Source organism: Thalassophryne amazonica, chromosome 7 (assembly GCF_902500255.1).
Source record: "Thalassophryne amazonica chromosome 7, fThaAma1.1, whole genome shotgun sequence".
NCBI classification, from domain to species: domain Eukaryota; kingdom Metazoa; phylum Chordata; class Actinopteri; order Batrachoidiformes; family Batrachoididae; genus Thalassophryne; species Thalassophryne amazonica.
Genome location: NC_047109.1, coordinates 90,564,030 through 90,581,463, shown reverse-complemented (window position 1 = coordinate 90,581,463; position 17,434 = coordinate 90,564,030). Strand labels below are relative to the sequence as shown.

The 17,434-nt window shown below is 39.7% G+C and overlaps 1 protein-coding gene across 1 annotated transcript in view; it reads left to right on the top strand.

Moving 5' to 3' along the window:
- Positions 1-15,984: 15,984 nt before the first annotated feature.
- Positions 15,985-17,434, top strand: part of LOC117514524 (rap guanine nucleotide exchange factor 5-like) — a 59,947-nt gene continuing 58,497 nt past the window's right edge. Inside the window, exon 1 of the mRNA XM_034175027.1 lies at positions 15,985-16,265. Coding sequence (XP_034030918.1) covers positions 16,086-16,265 — 180 coding nt within the window. The 5' untranslated portion in view covers positions 15,985-16,085. The remainder of the gene's footprint in view (positions 16,266-17,434) is intronic.

Sequence of the window (17,434 nt, the reverse complement as noted above, 5' to 3'; positions counted from 1 at the left end):
GGAAATATTCCAGGATGTCCAGAAAGGAATCAAAGGGAACTTGAAGTGAGAGTCTGAAAAATCAGAAAGGCAGGCCTTCTTTTATTGGGCAGAAATAAAAAGTATTCACTTCCCCTGGTTTGTTTCTCTGTGGATGAATCAAGTAAACATTAGCCTTTCTTGTGCATATAGTTTACTGACAAAATATATGTTCTTCAAAGCAGAACTTCCACTCTTTATAGAAGCTGGATGCTTTAAGACACGTCAATAAGAACTACATTATTTTAATTGCTTGCGTACATAGATAATCTAAAATAGCTTCCAAATTGCTTTCATTCACATACAGTGTGACATTAATAGTTGTAAAGAAATCCAAGACCAAACAAACACCATTTCTTGACATCTTTGAAATCTGTGATTGTTGTATCTGGATGGAAAACCGGTATGATTACCATAGCTCTATATTTGCTTCATACTTTTGTACATTTACAAAAACCTTACCTCAGCTAAGAATAGTAAATTTGTTTGAAAAAAGATGTGCTTTCATATCTCTTTCATGTACATTTAAAATAAACATTGGCATATAACCATGAATCCATCAATATATTTGTAATTTTTTTTCTGTCCTGCATGTTGTCAATATCTGTATCAGACTAATGAGTAATTCTATTAATAAGTGAATAAAGATGTCCTCTCTTCTTTAAACGTTCTCTGAATCAGAATAAGCAGCAGATCATTTAAAATTCAGTCATCCAGATATGCAAAACATATTGCAAAATATCACCCACGACACTGTCAACACATTCAGCTACAGTCAGATAATTGATGTCATTTTCAACTTCAAGAGTTAAGGGCTTTACACACTGAGTCGCACATTGCTTTAAAACCCATTACGAGTATATTCAATGAGAAGCATCTGGTAGATTCATTCATTAATATTTGCATTTCAACCAGGAAAAAAATATTGTAAATAAATAAAATATTTATCATAACAGGAAATGATGTAACAATGACTGCAGTGTGTCTGTTAATTAGGATTTCTCAATGTGACATAAACCTCATGATAAAATCATTTTTTTATTCAGTCATTTCAACATTTGACTATGTGATCGCTTTTAATGTTATCAGGACAGAGTAATTACTAAAATATGAACTACTCTATTCTAGTGAGTGTGAATGGAGCACAAGTTTGACTTTATGGACATGTTTAATGATTCATTCATTTAATGTTGAAATATAAAAGGAAACAGCTTTTTCAAATAATAAAATAGTTTATCTTTGAAGATCCTTTGTTTAATTTAGAAGTGTAGGAGCAGGTATGAGTTTTCAGAGATGACAGGTGAGCTGGACCCTCAGGACATTTAACCAGATGAATGTCTGCAGCTTTGACCTCTTGTGTTTTTAGAGACATTTTCCTCACATTTTGAAGTGCAGAGATCTTCCTTCTGGACTTCAGGTTCTGCTGTTCAGCTCCATCACTGGAAGTTTTTGAAGTGCATTGAGATTTACAAGGTTCTCTGCACAGCAAATATTGAAAAGTTCCTGATGTGGGAAAAGTGAAGAAATGTTTCATAAATTATAAAGAAATGCGAAACAGTTAAAAACCAAAAAAATCTAAGATATTTAAAGTTGAGACTTTTCTTGTCATCACAACAACAACAATTAAAAACTGTAGCTATTTGGTAAAAATGAAACTGAACAGTTTAAAACATTCACGCAGCTCAACTGAGTAAAGGCTAAGCTAACATTAGGCAATAAATTTTCAGAGGTGCACTACATCATGTTTTATTCTCACTTCAGACAAATTTGCAGATTCTCCATTGCTCAAACTGGATGTGTATATCCAAAAGTGAAGAATTTTGGATTGAGTGTTTGCTCGATAACATGGGCTACCGTGTGTCTCTGCTAGTGTCAGTCTGATTGGCCCCCCGTCTAATCAGTCAGTGAAGTTAAATGACTTCAATTCAGTTTATTTATCCAATGCCAAATCCCATCATAAATGACCCCAAGAAGCTTCACAACAGCAAGGTTGAACCTTAACCACCTCCTGAGCAAGCACATTGGCAAAAGCGGAAAGGAAAAACTCCCTTGGGTGTTTTATTGTAGGACCAGCAGGCCAGAATTTGAGGGGTGACTACTGTTTTCGGCTAAGTCATAACGGAGTATAATTACACCTGTTAAAAAAAATGTCTTGAGGGAAAACCCATATATAAGTCAGACTGGAGAAGACGCACTTTTTCTGTATTATCAGCTCATTAATTTGTTTGTGCACTACATCTTATTAGTATTTATGCTTGTTATTAGAGTTTATTTTGTTTGCTTTGATTCTGAGAAAATCAAAAATAGTTTTATTAAGTACAAATGTTTTTTTTTTGGCATATAGGTTGCACTGGAGTACAAGTCGCAGGGCCTCTCAAACGAGTAAAAAACTGACTTACTCAGGAAAATGCGGTATCTGCCTTAGGCATACTACCAATAACAAAATAACTGGAAAAAACAAAGAATTGTCAAACATGCAAAGACAGAAATGATACGGTTAAGCAACCAAATACGTATAGAGTCCACTGGTCACCTTAGCCAGTTGATCAAACAGTCAAGTGGCCAATTTCATAGACTCGTGACGTGGAATACAGTTGGGATCATCGTAGTCACATGACAGATCTCTTCCTCAGGACCATACAATTCCCGAGTCCTCCAAATGGTCACAGCATGTCCCAGGCAATCTTGCATGCCAGTGAGTAAATTTGTCGCAAACTGTTGTCAGGATTCAGAGCCAGGCATTTAACAAAATAGAACCCAAATGCAAGACAGCCAAAACACAGGAGGTGAGTTCAAAAAAGTTGCCAAGTTTTAATAAAGAATGAGCCCGATATACAAAAACAGGAGTGGGTAAGGCTTCAACAAAAATAGGTCTACATCCAAAAAGGGGTGTGGTATTTAACACATGGCCAGTGAGCGAAAAGAACAAAATAAAGTCTTTATCCCATTAAGGGTGTAATATCAAAACTCAGGAGTGTAAAAGGATTCAACAAAAAATAGGCTTTATCCAAAAAAGGAGAGAGGGTACAAAAACAGCAAGAGTGAGGAAAGTTATAACCAAAATACAAATAACCCTGAACACAGGGTGAGGAAAAAAAAAAGTCAAAACAGAAAGTACAAACAAAAGCCAAATATGCTTAGAGTCCCAGGAAATTACCTGAACATAAACAACTTAAAGAATTTCCTTGATTAATAATATAATACATACCACCATGACATGAAAAGCATCGGCAACAATGGACCAGCCAGGACTAACTCAAAATGTGACCTTAAATAGCCAGCTGAACTAATGAGGCACACCTGTATTGATTACACAACAAGAACATGTACTGACAAAAGGAGAACACCAGAGTGCAGCAAAGAACAGACTTCCATGTGATGAGAAATATAACACTTGACCCCCAAGTCATAACCTGAATACATCAGAGACAGGAACTGCAAAAAATCAAATGAAACCTGAAGGACTGTTAACACAAATAAAACAAAGAAATAACTTGACTAAAAAGGGGAACAGACCTGAACAAACACCAAAAAAAAAAAAAAAAAAATCCATCACAGATGGCTGCATGACGGTACCCCCACCTAGAGCTGGCCCCCAACAGCTCACAAATAAAACAAAGAAATAACTTAACAGACTAAAAAGGGGAACACACCTGAACAAACACCAAAAAAGAATCCATCATAGATGGCTGCATGACAGTTGTAACCTGTGCATAAACTGTGTGCAGACCTGTGTGCAATGACATGCATTGATACGCAGTGTTTGTGAATAGGTTGCACAATGTTCACGACTACTTCATGCAAGTGGCACGAAATTTGTGTGCCAGAAATTTTGAACATTTCAAAATTTTCTTTGCGCACGGGCTCAGACCCTCACAGTTTCCATACACTTTACAATAGTTTATGACGAGTTTACTCACTGGCATGCAAGATTGCGTGCCAGTGCGGGGATCAAATTTGTGCAAGTCTCAAGGTGACTTTACTCATCTAGAAGTTTGAAACTCACTTGTTAAACATAGAGGTATTTACAGCCTGGTGCTGTTGCAACTGCAACCTGTCCTTAGATGAACGGTGGAAAATGGATGGATAGAAAATTGCTCCCACCAACAAACATGAAGTGTAACTGTAATCCTGTATGTTCATTTTGTCAATTGTGTCGGTAGCATGGCCCAAGCAGAGGGTCACCCCTTTGAGTCTGGTCTGCTTGTTGTTTCTTCCTCAAATCATCAGAGGGAGTTTTTCCTGACCACTGTCACCTGTGTGCTTGCTCTAGGGGTTGGTAAGATTAGACCTTACTTGTGTGAAGCTCGTTGAGGCAACTTTGTTGTGATTTGGCACTATATAAAATGAAATAAAATAATCCATATGTTATGTCTTTTGCAAGCCAGAAGAGGTAGGTGTTGTGTTTAAGACTCGCCATTAATGCAGTTGTGCAGAAATGTTCAGGCCTCTGTGTATCTCTTCCAGAAAAACAGTGCAACCCTTAGATCTTCTATGCTGTTAGAACAACTGAATCATCCTGAACCCTGTCAGCACAGTACACCTGAGTCTGTATAATACTTGAGGCCAAGAAAGGAAAATTAATCATCCCCAAACTTACTCAGCAAGCAAATACTGTTACATTAACAAGGATTTCAATGATTAATTGATCACTAAAATAACTGACAATAAATTTTCTGTGAATTGCTGATTGATTATTGGTTGGTTTATCACATAGATATGAGCCAGGAAAAAATATCCCTCCACAGTGAGTTAAAGTATGCCAGTCACTTTCAGAATCTAAATTGTTTCCACATTTTAATGATGTTGTGATTTATTTGCACTGAAGCTGCAAAAAGGGTCCTATTTTCAATCTTTAAAAAAAAAAAACATTTGCTGTTTAATGTTAGGCTTGTAGAAACACCCATGTTATAAGAAAAAAATCTGATCTGAAACAACTTGTTTCAGACTTAGACATTACATACATTTCAGCTAAAAACTATTAAGCTCATTATCCCCTAATTCTACACATTTCATCTTATCAAAGAAAGTGTGTGTTAATTCAATTAAATTGTCTGCTTCAGTTCTACATACACTTATTACCATCTGTGACACTGGGACTGGAGAATGAAGCCGCAATGATTAATCAATGATTTCAATTACAATTTTAAATTTATTTTCATTTATATAGTGCCAAATCACAACAAAGTTGCCTCAAGGCGCTTCACAGAAGTAAGGTCTAACCTTACCAACCCCTAGAGCAAGCACACAGGTAAGAGTGGTAAGGGAAAACTCCCTCTGATGATTTGAGGAAGAAATCTCAAGCAGACCAGTTCTCAAAGTGGTGACCCTCTGCTTGGGCCATGCTATCGACACAATAGACAATACAGGAAATTATACTTGAAATTTTGGGAGATTTTGGGATTCCATGCTGGTGCACAAGACGGGAGGCCTGCAGAAAAAAAACACCCACTCCCATCTCTGGATGGAGCCACACCTCAAACAGAATCAGGTGGCAGAAAGACAACAAATACAGTATAATTTGTCAGCATTAATTTCTGTGAAGGCTCTCAGTTGTCCAGGTGGTTTCCATAGTAGAGAAGCTTGAATCTTCGACTGGACTGGGTTGCTTGACGCGAAGACGTTTCGCTTCAAATCGCTGAAGCTTCCTTAGCTAAAATTCTTGCTCTGGTAGTCTGACTTCTGTCTTGACTCTTGTAGAGAAGAATAACAGAACCCACAAAAGCTGGAGTTTTAAACCTAACCAGACCCCTCCTACCGAGTTGTTTGAGGACAAGGAAGTTAAAATCTTAGCCAGAGAAAGGAAATGGTTTGAGAGAGTGAAGGAGGCATTGTATGTGAAACAGTTGAAACCCAGCCTTACCTGGGAAGGGGGTCTGAGACACGCTTTGCCCCCTGTTTACAATGGGGCACTCAGGTCAAAGCAGTTTCAGTCTTTTGCTCATGGTAATGAGTCATTCACGTCATCAGGGGAGTCGTCAGGAGAGCCATCAGGAGAGGCGTCAGTCCCATCGTTAGGAGGGACAGTTGCCCTGTCTTTAGGAGGGTGCTAACTAGAGCACAATAGGTGCTAATTAGAGCAATTGTTTAGTCACTAGCCTATAGCAGTCTGCCTCTTGGTAGGAGGGGACTGGTTAGGTTTAAAACTCCAGCTTTTGTGGCTTCTGTTATTTCTCTATAAGAGACAAAACAGAAGTGAGACTACCAGAACAAGAATTTTAGCTGAGGAGCTGAGCTTCTGCGATTTGAAGCGAAACGTCCTCGCGTCAGGCAACCAGTCCAGTCGTAGATTCAAGCTTCTCTACTTCGTCAGCATTAAGCAACAAGAAAAACAGAAGAAATACTAAGGTTATTGGCAGCCACTATCCCTAAGCTCCACTAAAAGACCCAGACTTTAGATAAAGTTGAGGCCGCGGACTGTTCTGTTTAATAATAAAATAAATTAAAAAATGGTAGAAAGCATAGTACCATGCTATGCCAGTATGCTAACCATACGAAAGGGAATTGATGTTGTGTGGGCCGCCAGAAGAGGAGGTACTGCTGGCCCACCACCAGAGGGTGCCCTGCCTGAAGTGCGGGCTTCAGGCACGAGAGGGCGCTGCCGCCACGGACACAGCCGGGGTTGACAGCTGTCACTCATCAACTCATGACAGCTGTCACCCATCTCCACTTCATCAATCCACTCCATAAAAGCCGGACGTCATCTCCACCTCGCTGCCGAGATATCATCTACCTGTGAAGGTAATTGTCTCTGCTGACTTAAACATTGAGTAATAATCTGAACTTCTTTGCAGCCGTATTCCTGTGGCATTTCCTTATCTGTGGGATTGGCGTAAAGTGTGATCAGCGACGGCTTTGCTTCACACTCCAGCCAGATAAGTGATTTAACAGGAGCTGCACGAGTGTGTGATTAGAGGTGGAGGTGACTTTCCACCTTCTGTTTTTGTTACTGGGTGTGCACACACCCACATCTCACTGTTTGTGCTCCTCGCCAGCAGTACCAGATCCGACAGTCGGGGACGGTGACCACCTGGGAATTCGGGACTTGGCGGCTCCAGTATTCACCAGGTTCGGTGGCGGCGGAAATCGTGTGGTTCCGGCTCTTCTCAGGACAGACGTCTTCTATCCTCGAGCCTGCCCACACGTCACCTTTGTGTATTGACTGCTATCAGATTCTGTGATTGTCTGTATAATCGTTGTGCACATTCACAACATTAAATTGTTACCTTTTGGCTCATCTATTGACTGTTCATTTGCGCCCCCTGTTGTGGGTCCGTGTCACTACACTTTCTCCAACAATTGAAAGGGAAAATAAGTGCTTCTTAAGTCTGGACTTGAAAGGCTCTACAAACTCTGACTGTTTTATTGATTCAGGGAGATCATTCCACAAAGCAGGTGCATGATAAGAGAAAGCTCTTTGACCCACAGACTTTTTATTCACCGTAGGGACACAAAGTTGTCCTGCACCCTGAGAACGCAGAGCCTGGGCCAGTATGTAGGGTTTAATTAGGTCAGCTAAGTAGGGAGGGGCTAGTCTATGAATAATTTTATAGGCTAGTAACAGAACCTTAAAATCTGATCACACAGGGACAGGAAGCCAGGGAAGAGATGCTAAAATGGATGTAATGTGGTCAAACTTTCTGCTCCGTGTCAAAAGTCTGGCTGCAGCATTGGAGACCCCTAATGCTGGACTGTGGTAAACCAGAAAATAGAACATTGCAGTAGTCCAATCTAGAAGAGACAAATGCATAAATCAGGGTCTCAGCATCAGCCATAGACAGGATGGGATGAATCTTTGCTATATTTCGTAGGTGGAAGAAAGCAGTCCTCGTAATATCTCTAATGTGGAGGTCAAAGGTCAATGTAGGATCAAAAATTACCCCAAGGTTCCTCACTTTGTCAGTGTGATGTATGACACACGAGCCTAGGCTGAGTGTTAACTGGTCAAATTGATGCCGATGTCTCACTGGACCAAGAACCATCATTTCAGTCTTGTCAGGGTTTAAAAGTAGGAAATTGCTGGACATCTAGCTTTTTACTGATGCAAGGCAATCTTCTAAGGATTTTATGTGGATGAGATAACCAGCAGTTATTGGCATGTATAACTGAGTATCATTAGCATAGCAATGAAAGGTAATCCCAAAACGCTGCAATATGTGCCCAGGGGCTCCTATATCGGTGCCCAAGGGGTGATTAATCAAATATTAAATTAATCAGCAACTATTTTGATAATCGATTAGTCATTTTTATACAAATAATCTGATTTCACCTTCTCAAATGGGAATATTTTCTAGTTTAACAGCTGCTTTACTTATATCTGGCATTAAATGGAATATATTTGGGCTGTGCACAAAACAAGACATTTGAAGTTGTCGTCTTGGGCTGAGTGTATTAATGAGTGAGATTTTTCATTTGTTTTTTTTTTAACATTTTATGGAACAAACAACTAATTTGAGAAAATAATTGATTGATTACTCAAATTTGGCAATAATCTTTAGGTGCAGCCCATGTTTTCCTTTCAACACTATAACTTATCTCAAGTCTCAAGTCAACTTTATTGTCATTTCTACAATACATCACAGACATATTGAGAACTGAAATACCTGATCTCTGAACTCCCTGACCTCACAAAAGAAGATATTTAAGAATATAATAACAAAGTATAAATATCAAGTGTGATGAATGCCTTATCCAATTTATTCCAAATTTTATATTTTATATATTTTCCTCATCCTGTGAATTTTGAGCCACCCATCAGTTAAGATTTTACAACAGAGCAACTTTAATCAATGTGGACGTTATAGCATTGCTCAACAATGTTGATAACCTCTGTCCAGCTGATTCAAAAATTTAGGGGCATAATAATATATTTGGTTTCTGCAGCATCCAAACTTTTGGCCTGTACAATATTGTGCTCCATCTGTGTGTGCATTCTTTTCTGGATTAGGAGTGTAAATTATACATTAATGCTTTAGTTACTCCTGGCAACTCAGCCACATGGGATGTGCAGCCAGTACATTCTGAGTGCCAGTCCCAAGCCTGGATAAATGAGGAGGGTTGTGTCAGGAAGGGCATCCGGGGTAAAAAGCGCCAAAATTAAAGACGCAGATAACAAATCAAATTTCCATACCGGATCAGGTTAACAAGAACTGCCACCGGTGCTGTTGCCCAGCAGGGTACCGGTGGAAATTGGGCTACTGCTGGGTGAAGAAGAAGAAGAAGAGGAGGAAAATGTGTCCAGAGACAGTGGGAGAAGAGGAAAACTAGGAGGGTGGAAGTGAGAGCTTTGAATGTTGGGAGAGAGCTGGCTGACATGATGGAGAGGAGAAGGGTAGACATATTGTGTGTGCAAGAGACCAAGCGGAAGGGAAGTAAGAACAGCAGCATGATTATGTCATGTTCTACTGATTAATGGAACAAAAACAAAACAAAACAAGCAATGATAAAAATGTATTTAATTTTGCAGACTTTTTGCATTATCATTTATGCACTAATGTATATTCCCTGTTTCTGTGGTTTTAGTATCTACTTTAATATCTAAGCAGTTCCACTGCAGATGGAGTACTGTACTTATTTTGGGAGTCATGTGCATGCTGTCATGTGCATGTGCATGCTGCAACAAGCTGAAGAGACTGTCATCATTTCTGTCCTCCTTACAGGCTTACAGTGTGCATATCTCCCATGGTTGTCATGGTAGTTCCTGCTTAAAAACTGCAGCATTACAAGAAGTATGACTTCAGGCATTCTCATTTTGCAATTCCTTTTCTTGAGAAACTGGGTCAGTGGTAGCACATCAGCATAATACTTGAAGCTGAAAAGTAACGCAGGAAGGAGCAAGGAAGGAAAACAGTGCTGTTTTTAGAAATTCAAGATCAATTACAGCCTGACTGGTCATGTTATATAGTGGAAATGCATGGAGTAACTTTCTGCAGACCAAAGAAAAATGCTAAAATCAAAGTATGAAGTACCTTTGTTCAACTAGTATACCTAAAGTAAGAGTGCTTTATCAATCAATCAATCAATCAATCAATTTTTTTTTAATATAGCGCCAAATCACAACAAACAGTTGCCCCAAGGCGCTTTATATTGTAAGGCAAGGCCATACAATAATTATGTAAAACCCCAACAGTCAAAACGACCCCCTGTGAGCAAGCACTTGGCTACAGTGGGAAGGAAAAACTCCCTTTTAACAGGAAGAAACCTCCAGCAGAACCAGGCTCAGGGAGGGGCAGTCTTCTGCTGGGACTGGTTGGGGCTGAGGGAGAGAACCAGGAAAAAGACATGCTGTGGAGGGGAGCAGAGATCGATCACTAATGATTAAATGCAGAGTGGTGCATACAGAGCAAAAAGAGAAAGAAACAGTGCATCATGGGAACCCCCCAGCAGTCTACGTCTATAGCAGCATAACTAAGGGATGGTTCAGGGTCACCTGATCCAGCCCTAACTATAAGCTTTAGCAAAAAGGAAAGTTTTAAGCCTAATCTTAAAAGTAGAGAGGGTGTCTGTCTCCCTGATCTGAATTGGGAGCTGGTTCCACAGGAGAGGAGCCTGAAAGCTGAAGGCTCTGCCTCCCATTCTACTCTTACAAACCCTAGGAACTACAAGTAAGCCTGCAGTCTGAGAGCGAAGCGCTCTATTGGGGTGATATGGTACTACGAGGTCCCTAAGATAAGATGGGACCTGATTATTCAAAACCTTATAAGTAAGAAGAAGAATTTTAAATTCTATTCTAGAATTAACAGGAAGCCAATGAAGAGAGGCCAATATGGGTGAGATATGCTCTCTCCGTCTAGTCCCCGTCAGTACTCTAGCTGCAGCATTTTGAATTAACTGAAGGCTTTTTAGGGAACTTTTAGGACAATCTGATAATAATGAATTACAATAGTCCAGCCTAGAGGAAATAAATGCATGAATTAGTTTTTCAGCATCACTCTGAGACAAGACCTTTCTGATTTTAGAGATATTGCGTAAATGCAAAAAAGCAGTCCTACATATTTGTTTAATATGCGCTTTGAATGACATATCCTGATCAAAAATGACTCCAAGATTTCTCACAGCATTACTAGAGGTCAGGGTAATGCCATCCAGAGTAAGGATCTGGTTAGACACCATGTTTCTAAGATTTGTGGGGCCAAGTACAATAACTTCAGTTTTATCTGAGTTTAAAAGCAGGAAATTAGAGGTCATCCATGTCTTTATGTCTGTAAGACAATCCTGCAGTTTAGCTAATTGGTGTGCGTCCTCTGGCTTCATGGATAGATAAAGCTGGGTATCATCTGCGTAACAATAAAAATTTAAGCAATACCGTCTAATAATACTGCCTAAGGGAAGCATATATAAAGTGAATAAAATTGGTCCTAGCACAGAACCTTGTGGAACTCCATAATTAACTTTAGTCTGTGAAGAAGATTCCCCATTTACATGAACAAATTGTAATCTATTAGACAAATATGATTCAAACCACCGCAGCGCAGTGCCTTTAATACCTATGGCATGCTCTAATCTCTGTAATAAAATTTTATGGTCAACAGTATCAAAAGCAGCACTGAGGTCTAACAGAACAAGCACAGAGATGAGTCCACTGTCCGAGGCCATAAGAAGATCATTTGTAACCTTCACTAATGCTGTTTCTGTACTATGATGAATTCTAAAACCTGACTGAAACTCTTCAAATAGACCATTCCTCTGCAGATGATCAGTTAGCTGTTTTACAACTACCCTTTCAAGAATTTTTGAGAGAAAAGGAAGGTTGGAGATTGGCCTATAATTAGCTAAGATAGCTGGGTCAAGTGATGGCTTTTTAAGTAATGGTTTAATTACTGCCACCTTAAAAGCCTGTGGTACATAGCCAACTAACAAAGATAGATTGATCATATTTAAGATCGAAGCATTAAATAATGGTAGGGCTTCCTTGAGCAGCCTGGTAGGAATTGGGTCTAATAAACATGTTGATGGTTTGGATGAAGTAACTAATGAAAATAACTCAGACAGAACAATCGGAGAGAAAGAGTCTAACCAAATACCGGCATCACTGAAAGCAGCCAAAGATAACGATATGTCTTTGGGATGGTTATGAGTAATTTTTTCTCTAATAGTTAAAATTTTGTTAGCAAAGAAAGTCATGAAGTCATTACTAGTTAAAGTTAATGGAATACTCAGCTCAATAGAGCTCTGACTCTTTGTCAGCCTGGCTACAGTGCTGAAAAGAAACCTGGGGTTGTTCTTATTTTCTTCAATTAGTGATGAGTAGAAAGATGTCCTAGCTTTACGGAGGGCTTTTTTATAGAGCAACAGACTCTTTTTCCAGGCTAAGTGAAGATCTTCTAAATTAGTGAGACGCCATTTCCTCTCCAACTTACGGGTTATCTGCTTTAAGCTACGAGTTTGTGAGTTATACCACGGAGTCAGACACTTCTGATTTAAAGCTCTCTTTTTCAGAGGAGCTACAGCATCCAAAGTTGTCTTCAATGAGGATGTAAAACTATTGACGAGATACTCTATCTCCCTTACAGAGTTTAGGTAGCTACTCTGCACTGTGTTGTTATATGGCATTAGAGAACATAAAGAAGGAATCATATCCTTAAACCTAGTTACAGCGCTTTCTGAAAGACTTCTAGTGTAATGAAACTTATTCCCTACTGCTGGGTAGTCCATCAGAGTAAATGTAAATGTTATTAAGAAATGATCAGACAGAAGGGAGTTTTCAGAGAATACTGTTAAGTGTTCTATTTCCATACCATAAGTCAGAACAAGATCTAAGATATGATTAAAGTGGTGGGTGGACTCATTTACTTTTTGAGCAAAGCCAATAGAGTCTAATAATAGATTAAATGCAGTGTTGAGGCTGTCATTCTCAGCATCTGTGTGGATGTTAAAATCGCCCACTATAATTATCTTATCTGAGCTAAGCACTAAGTCAGACAAAAGGTCTGAAAATTCACAGAGAAACTCACAGTAATGACCAGGTGGACGATAGATAATAACAAATAAAACTGGTTTTTGGGACTTCCAATTTGGATGGACAAGACTAAGAGACAAGCTTTCAAATGAATTAAAGCTCTGTCTGGGTTTTTGATTAATTAATAAGCTGGAATGGAAGATTGATGCTAATCCTCCGCCCCGGCCCGTGCTACGAGCATTCTGACAGTTAGTGTGACTCGGGGGTGTTGACTCATTTAAACTAACATATTCATCCTGCTGTAACCAGGTTTCTGTTAGGCAGAATAAATCAATATGTTGATCAATTATTATATCATTTACCAACAGGGACTTAGAAGAGAGAGACCTAATGTTTAATAGACCACATTTAACTGTTTTAGTCTGTGGTGCAGTTGAAGGTGCTATATTATTTTTTCTTTTTGAATTTTTATGCTTAAATAGATTTTTGCTGGTTATTGGTAGTCTGGGAGCAGACACCGTCTCTACGGGGATGGGGTAATGAGGGGATGGCAGGGGGAGAGAAGCTGCAGAGAGGTGTGTAAGACTACAACTATTACCACAGAATGGTTTTGGGAAACTTGGTTTAACAATTAACACCTTGGGGTGGATGTAGAATACTTTATATCCTATTTTAAATGCAGAAATCTGATAAACAACCGGCAAGAATATGCTGATGCACTGGGTTTGGAGTTAAAAAATAATGGAATTTTATATGGAGTTATATGGAGTTATTTAAGATTTTGCAGGAATAGTCTGATATTCCCTTCTGCAAAGAAATATTTGAAGGCATTGGGAATCTTTATCTCGAAAAGAGAGCAGAGTGGAATGATGGTGCTCAACCTCACATAAAAAAGGAACCTCACATTTTCTAATTTAGCAGGTTGCTGTATCAGCAGTGTGGTGCAGCAGCACAATGGCTTTGCAAAGACCCAGTCAAGCGTTGCTGACAGTAAGGAAAAAGATATTATGATAATTGATAAAGTGTTCACACTGTGAACTAATGTCCTTGCTTAGTTTGATTACACATGTAGGTCTACGTTGGTTCTTGTTTAACTATTGCTAAGAGCGTCATCACTTAAGTGCTTGTTGTTGAGCTGGTTTAAATGGACAAGGGGTCTGAACCCAATGAAAAAACATTATACCACACATAGTACCTGAAACAACACAAATTTTTCATTATTTGTTAAACAACAAATAAGCATTATAGGGATTTTTAGCAAGCTAGTATAGGTTATCAGGTGGTCCTGGAGTCACTGAGATGGTACCTTCTAAAATTTAAAAATAAATAAATACTACATTAAGGTCTTTGAAGGGAATGATTTGTTTATCTTTAGCCATCACTTTCAATTTCAATTTATTCAATTTATAATGTGCCAAATCACAACAAAAGTTGCCTCAAGGCGTCTCACACAAAACAGTTCAAAATCAACATGAGTGAGTAAATTAAAAGATTCAAATACACAATTAAAAAACACAAGTAAAAGAATAAAACATAAAAAAAATAAAAGCTATTCATAAGAAAGGGAGTAAAAATACATTTTTAGTCGTGACTTAAAAATGTCTACTGAATCTGACTGTTTCACGGTCGCAGAGAGACTGTTCCACAGAGTGGGTGCACGATAAGAGAAGGTTCTATGACCCGCTGACTTCTTTTTCACACTAGGAACACAGAGTCGTCCCGCATCCTGCGACCGCAAAACCTGGGCTGGTACGTAGGGTTTCACCAAATCAGCCAGGTAAGAAGCCGCCAGTCCATGAACAATTCTATATGTTAGCAGCAAGACCTTAAAATCTGCCCTTACAGAGACAGAAAGCCAGTGCAAAGATACCAAAATGGGTGTAATATGTTCAAACCTTCTGCTTCGTTTCAAAAGTCTGGCAGCAGCATTCTGAAGTAGCTGGAGACCCCTAATGTTGGACTGCGGTAACCCTGAAAATAGGACATTACAATAATCCAATCTAGAAGAAACAAAAGAATGAATCAGGGTCTCAGCGTGAGCTATAGACAGGATGAGGCACTTTAAATGTTAAGGAGCTGCCGACTACCTTCAGAGAGGTCCATTTGTAATGGTTTTGGCAGAGGACCCCAGTGCAGAGAACCACAAAGGTAAAGAAACAGGTTTATTGCCTTCCTGAGAAAACAGACAGAATAGCAGCTAGCAACAGGCTTGGTCATAAACAGGCAGGGGTCAAGCACAGATAATCAGTCCAACAGGCAACAGTCTTACTATGGGAGCATCAGACATTTATCAAAAAAAAAAAAAAAAACCAGGCAGTAGGTCAATACACACAGAATTCTAATACCAAGCGAACAAATCCAAGACAACGTAAGGCACTTCCATAGTGTGGTGTATGTAGCAATGCTTGGTACCACGGCATGCTCCCAGACCTGACCTGACCTGAGAACTAAGGTACCTTTTAGAAAATGTTCCAATACATCAGATTTACACTTTTTAAAATCATTATACGAAGACCAAATTCAATCTTGTGTGAAGTCCTATAAAGCCCCTGAGGCCCATCAGTGCTGGTCCCCCCCCCCCCCCCCCCCCCCCCCCCACACACACACAACCACACCTCCACAGACTAAGTGCTTGAGTGCAACAAGTGTTTGACCTCCCGGTGTAATTAGTAATGTGCTTTGCCTCCTGCCTTCAGGAGATCTGAAGCTTCCTTTTGGGGCTGTCCAACACACCAGATGTTTCCTGAGCCCATCGTGTTCCTAACTCATTCCCCTCCCCGGTGTATCAAGGCAAGAGAAGGACATGCTCACCGTGTCTAACACCAAACACAGGGACATACCTGGAATGTAACCGCCAAAGTCATTACTGCATGTGCTGGTCTGCTCCGGGGCTGACAACCAGCAATTGGGATTTACTTTGGCTGCACTGACAGAGGAGACTATAAGTCAGCCACACACACACACACACACACACACACACACACACACACACACACACACACACACACACACACACACACACACACACACACACACACACACACACACACATAAAGACACACTGCAAACACTGACACTTTTCACCTTCTCATCTCATTTCACAGAGTGTCAGTGTGCAGACAGGAGTGCTGGTGTTTTGTCTGCCGGAGGTGAAGTTGTCGAGCCTACGATGTCGTGGGACTGCGGATTAAAGTACATGTTCTCCATGTCGCCTGCACTGCAACAGGGGAGCATGTGCATCCTGCAGGACAAGGAGGACCTGTCCAGACTGGAGATGTTTCAGAGACTGGCCAAGGACAGCTACCGCTTCCTGCAGAAACACAGCAAAGGCCCGGAGAAGACAAACACGGTGAGATACACAATGTCTGAGTTTCAGCATGGATAGATTTAAAGTAGCTACAGAAACATTTCTGAAGAGAACTGCAGGTTAATGGGGGGGCAGAACATCAGTAAGCCTGCTTTTCGCTGAAAGCCAATTCGATATTCCACTCTTAAATATTCAGAGAACAGTGCAGTGTTGTGCGGTGTTGTGTGTGAACTCTGTCTTGTGCTCTCTGCTGTGTGCCATTCATCAAACTGATCTTAATTTGTTGTGTACTTATTGGCCTCCATGATTTCAGCCTCAGATTTTTCCGCTGATGAATGTTGTCATTTAAATTCTGTCCATGCTCCACAAATCATCTTCGGCGCAAGAACGGTATAAAGGCAGCGAAGAAACGTTAATAGCACAGCTCAGTGAGTGTTGTGTTTAAAAAGGGATTTTTTAAATGCTTTAAACTGGAATGCAGCAACAGTTGCATCCAAACAGTTACATTTATGTTGCAATTACCATTTATTTTATTTATTTGACCCAAAATCCCAAAATGTCTCAATACAATGCCAATACAATACTCTGATATATATGAGTATTTCAAAGAAAAAAGACATGAAAAAGGACAAGGAAAAGGTTGTGCAAGCTGCTGACTTTGATTTTTCTCTGAATCGAAATCACGGGGCAGCACATAAAAATGAGGTTGGATCAACTAATAAAAACCATTAGTTGACCAGTCAGGCATTATTTGAAGACTGTAAATCCCTTCAGCTTCACCTTGTTTTCACTCAGGGTCGCCACAGCAGATCCGAGGTGGATTTTGGCACAAATTTTATGCCGGATGCCCTTCATAACGCAACTCCATATTGCATGGAGAATAGGCAGGTGTGGGGTTTGAAGACGAAGCCATCAGCACTGGACACAAGTATACTTAACCGCATGGCCACCACCCCTACACCTGACTACTCAAAGACTAAAATTAACAACAAATGAAGAAGGTCAAGTCTGTTCAATGAAACCAGAAATTTCATTTAATTAAAAACAACATCAACAGAACTACAAATAGAAAACGTGACATTAACGCAATGTACTGCCTGAAAACAATGTTTGTGGTTATACCAGATCAAAGATATTTATTCAAAACCTGTAAGTGGTTAGGGTGGTCCTTATTTTGCAAAGTTTTGAAATTTAATACTCTAAAGCTTGAA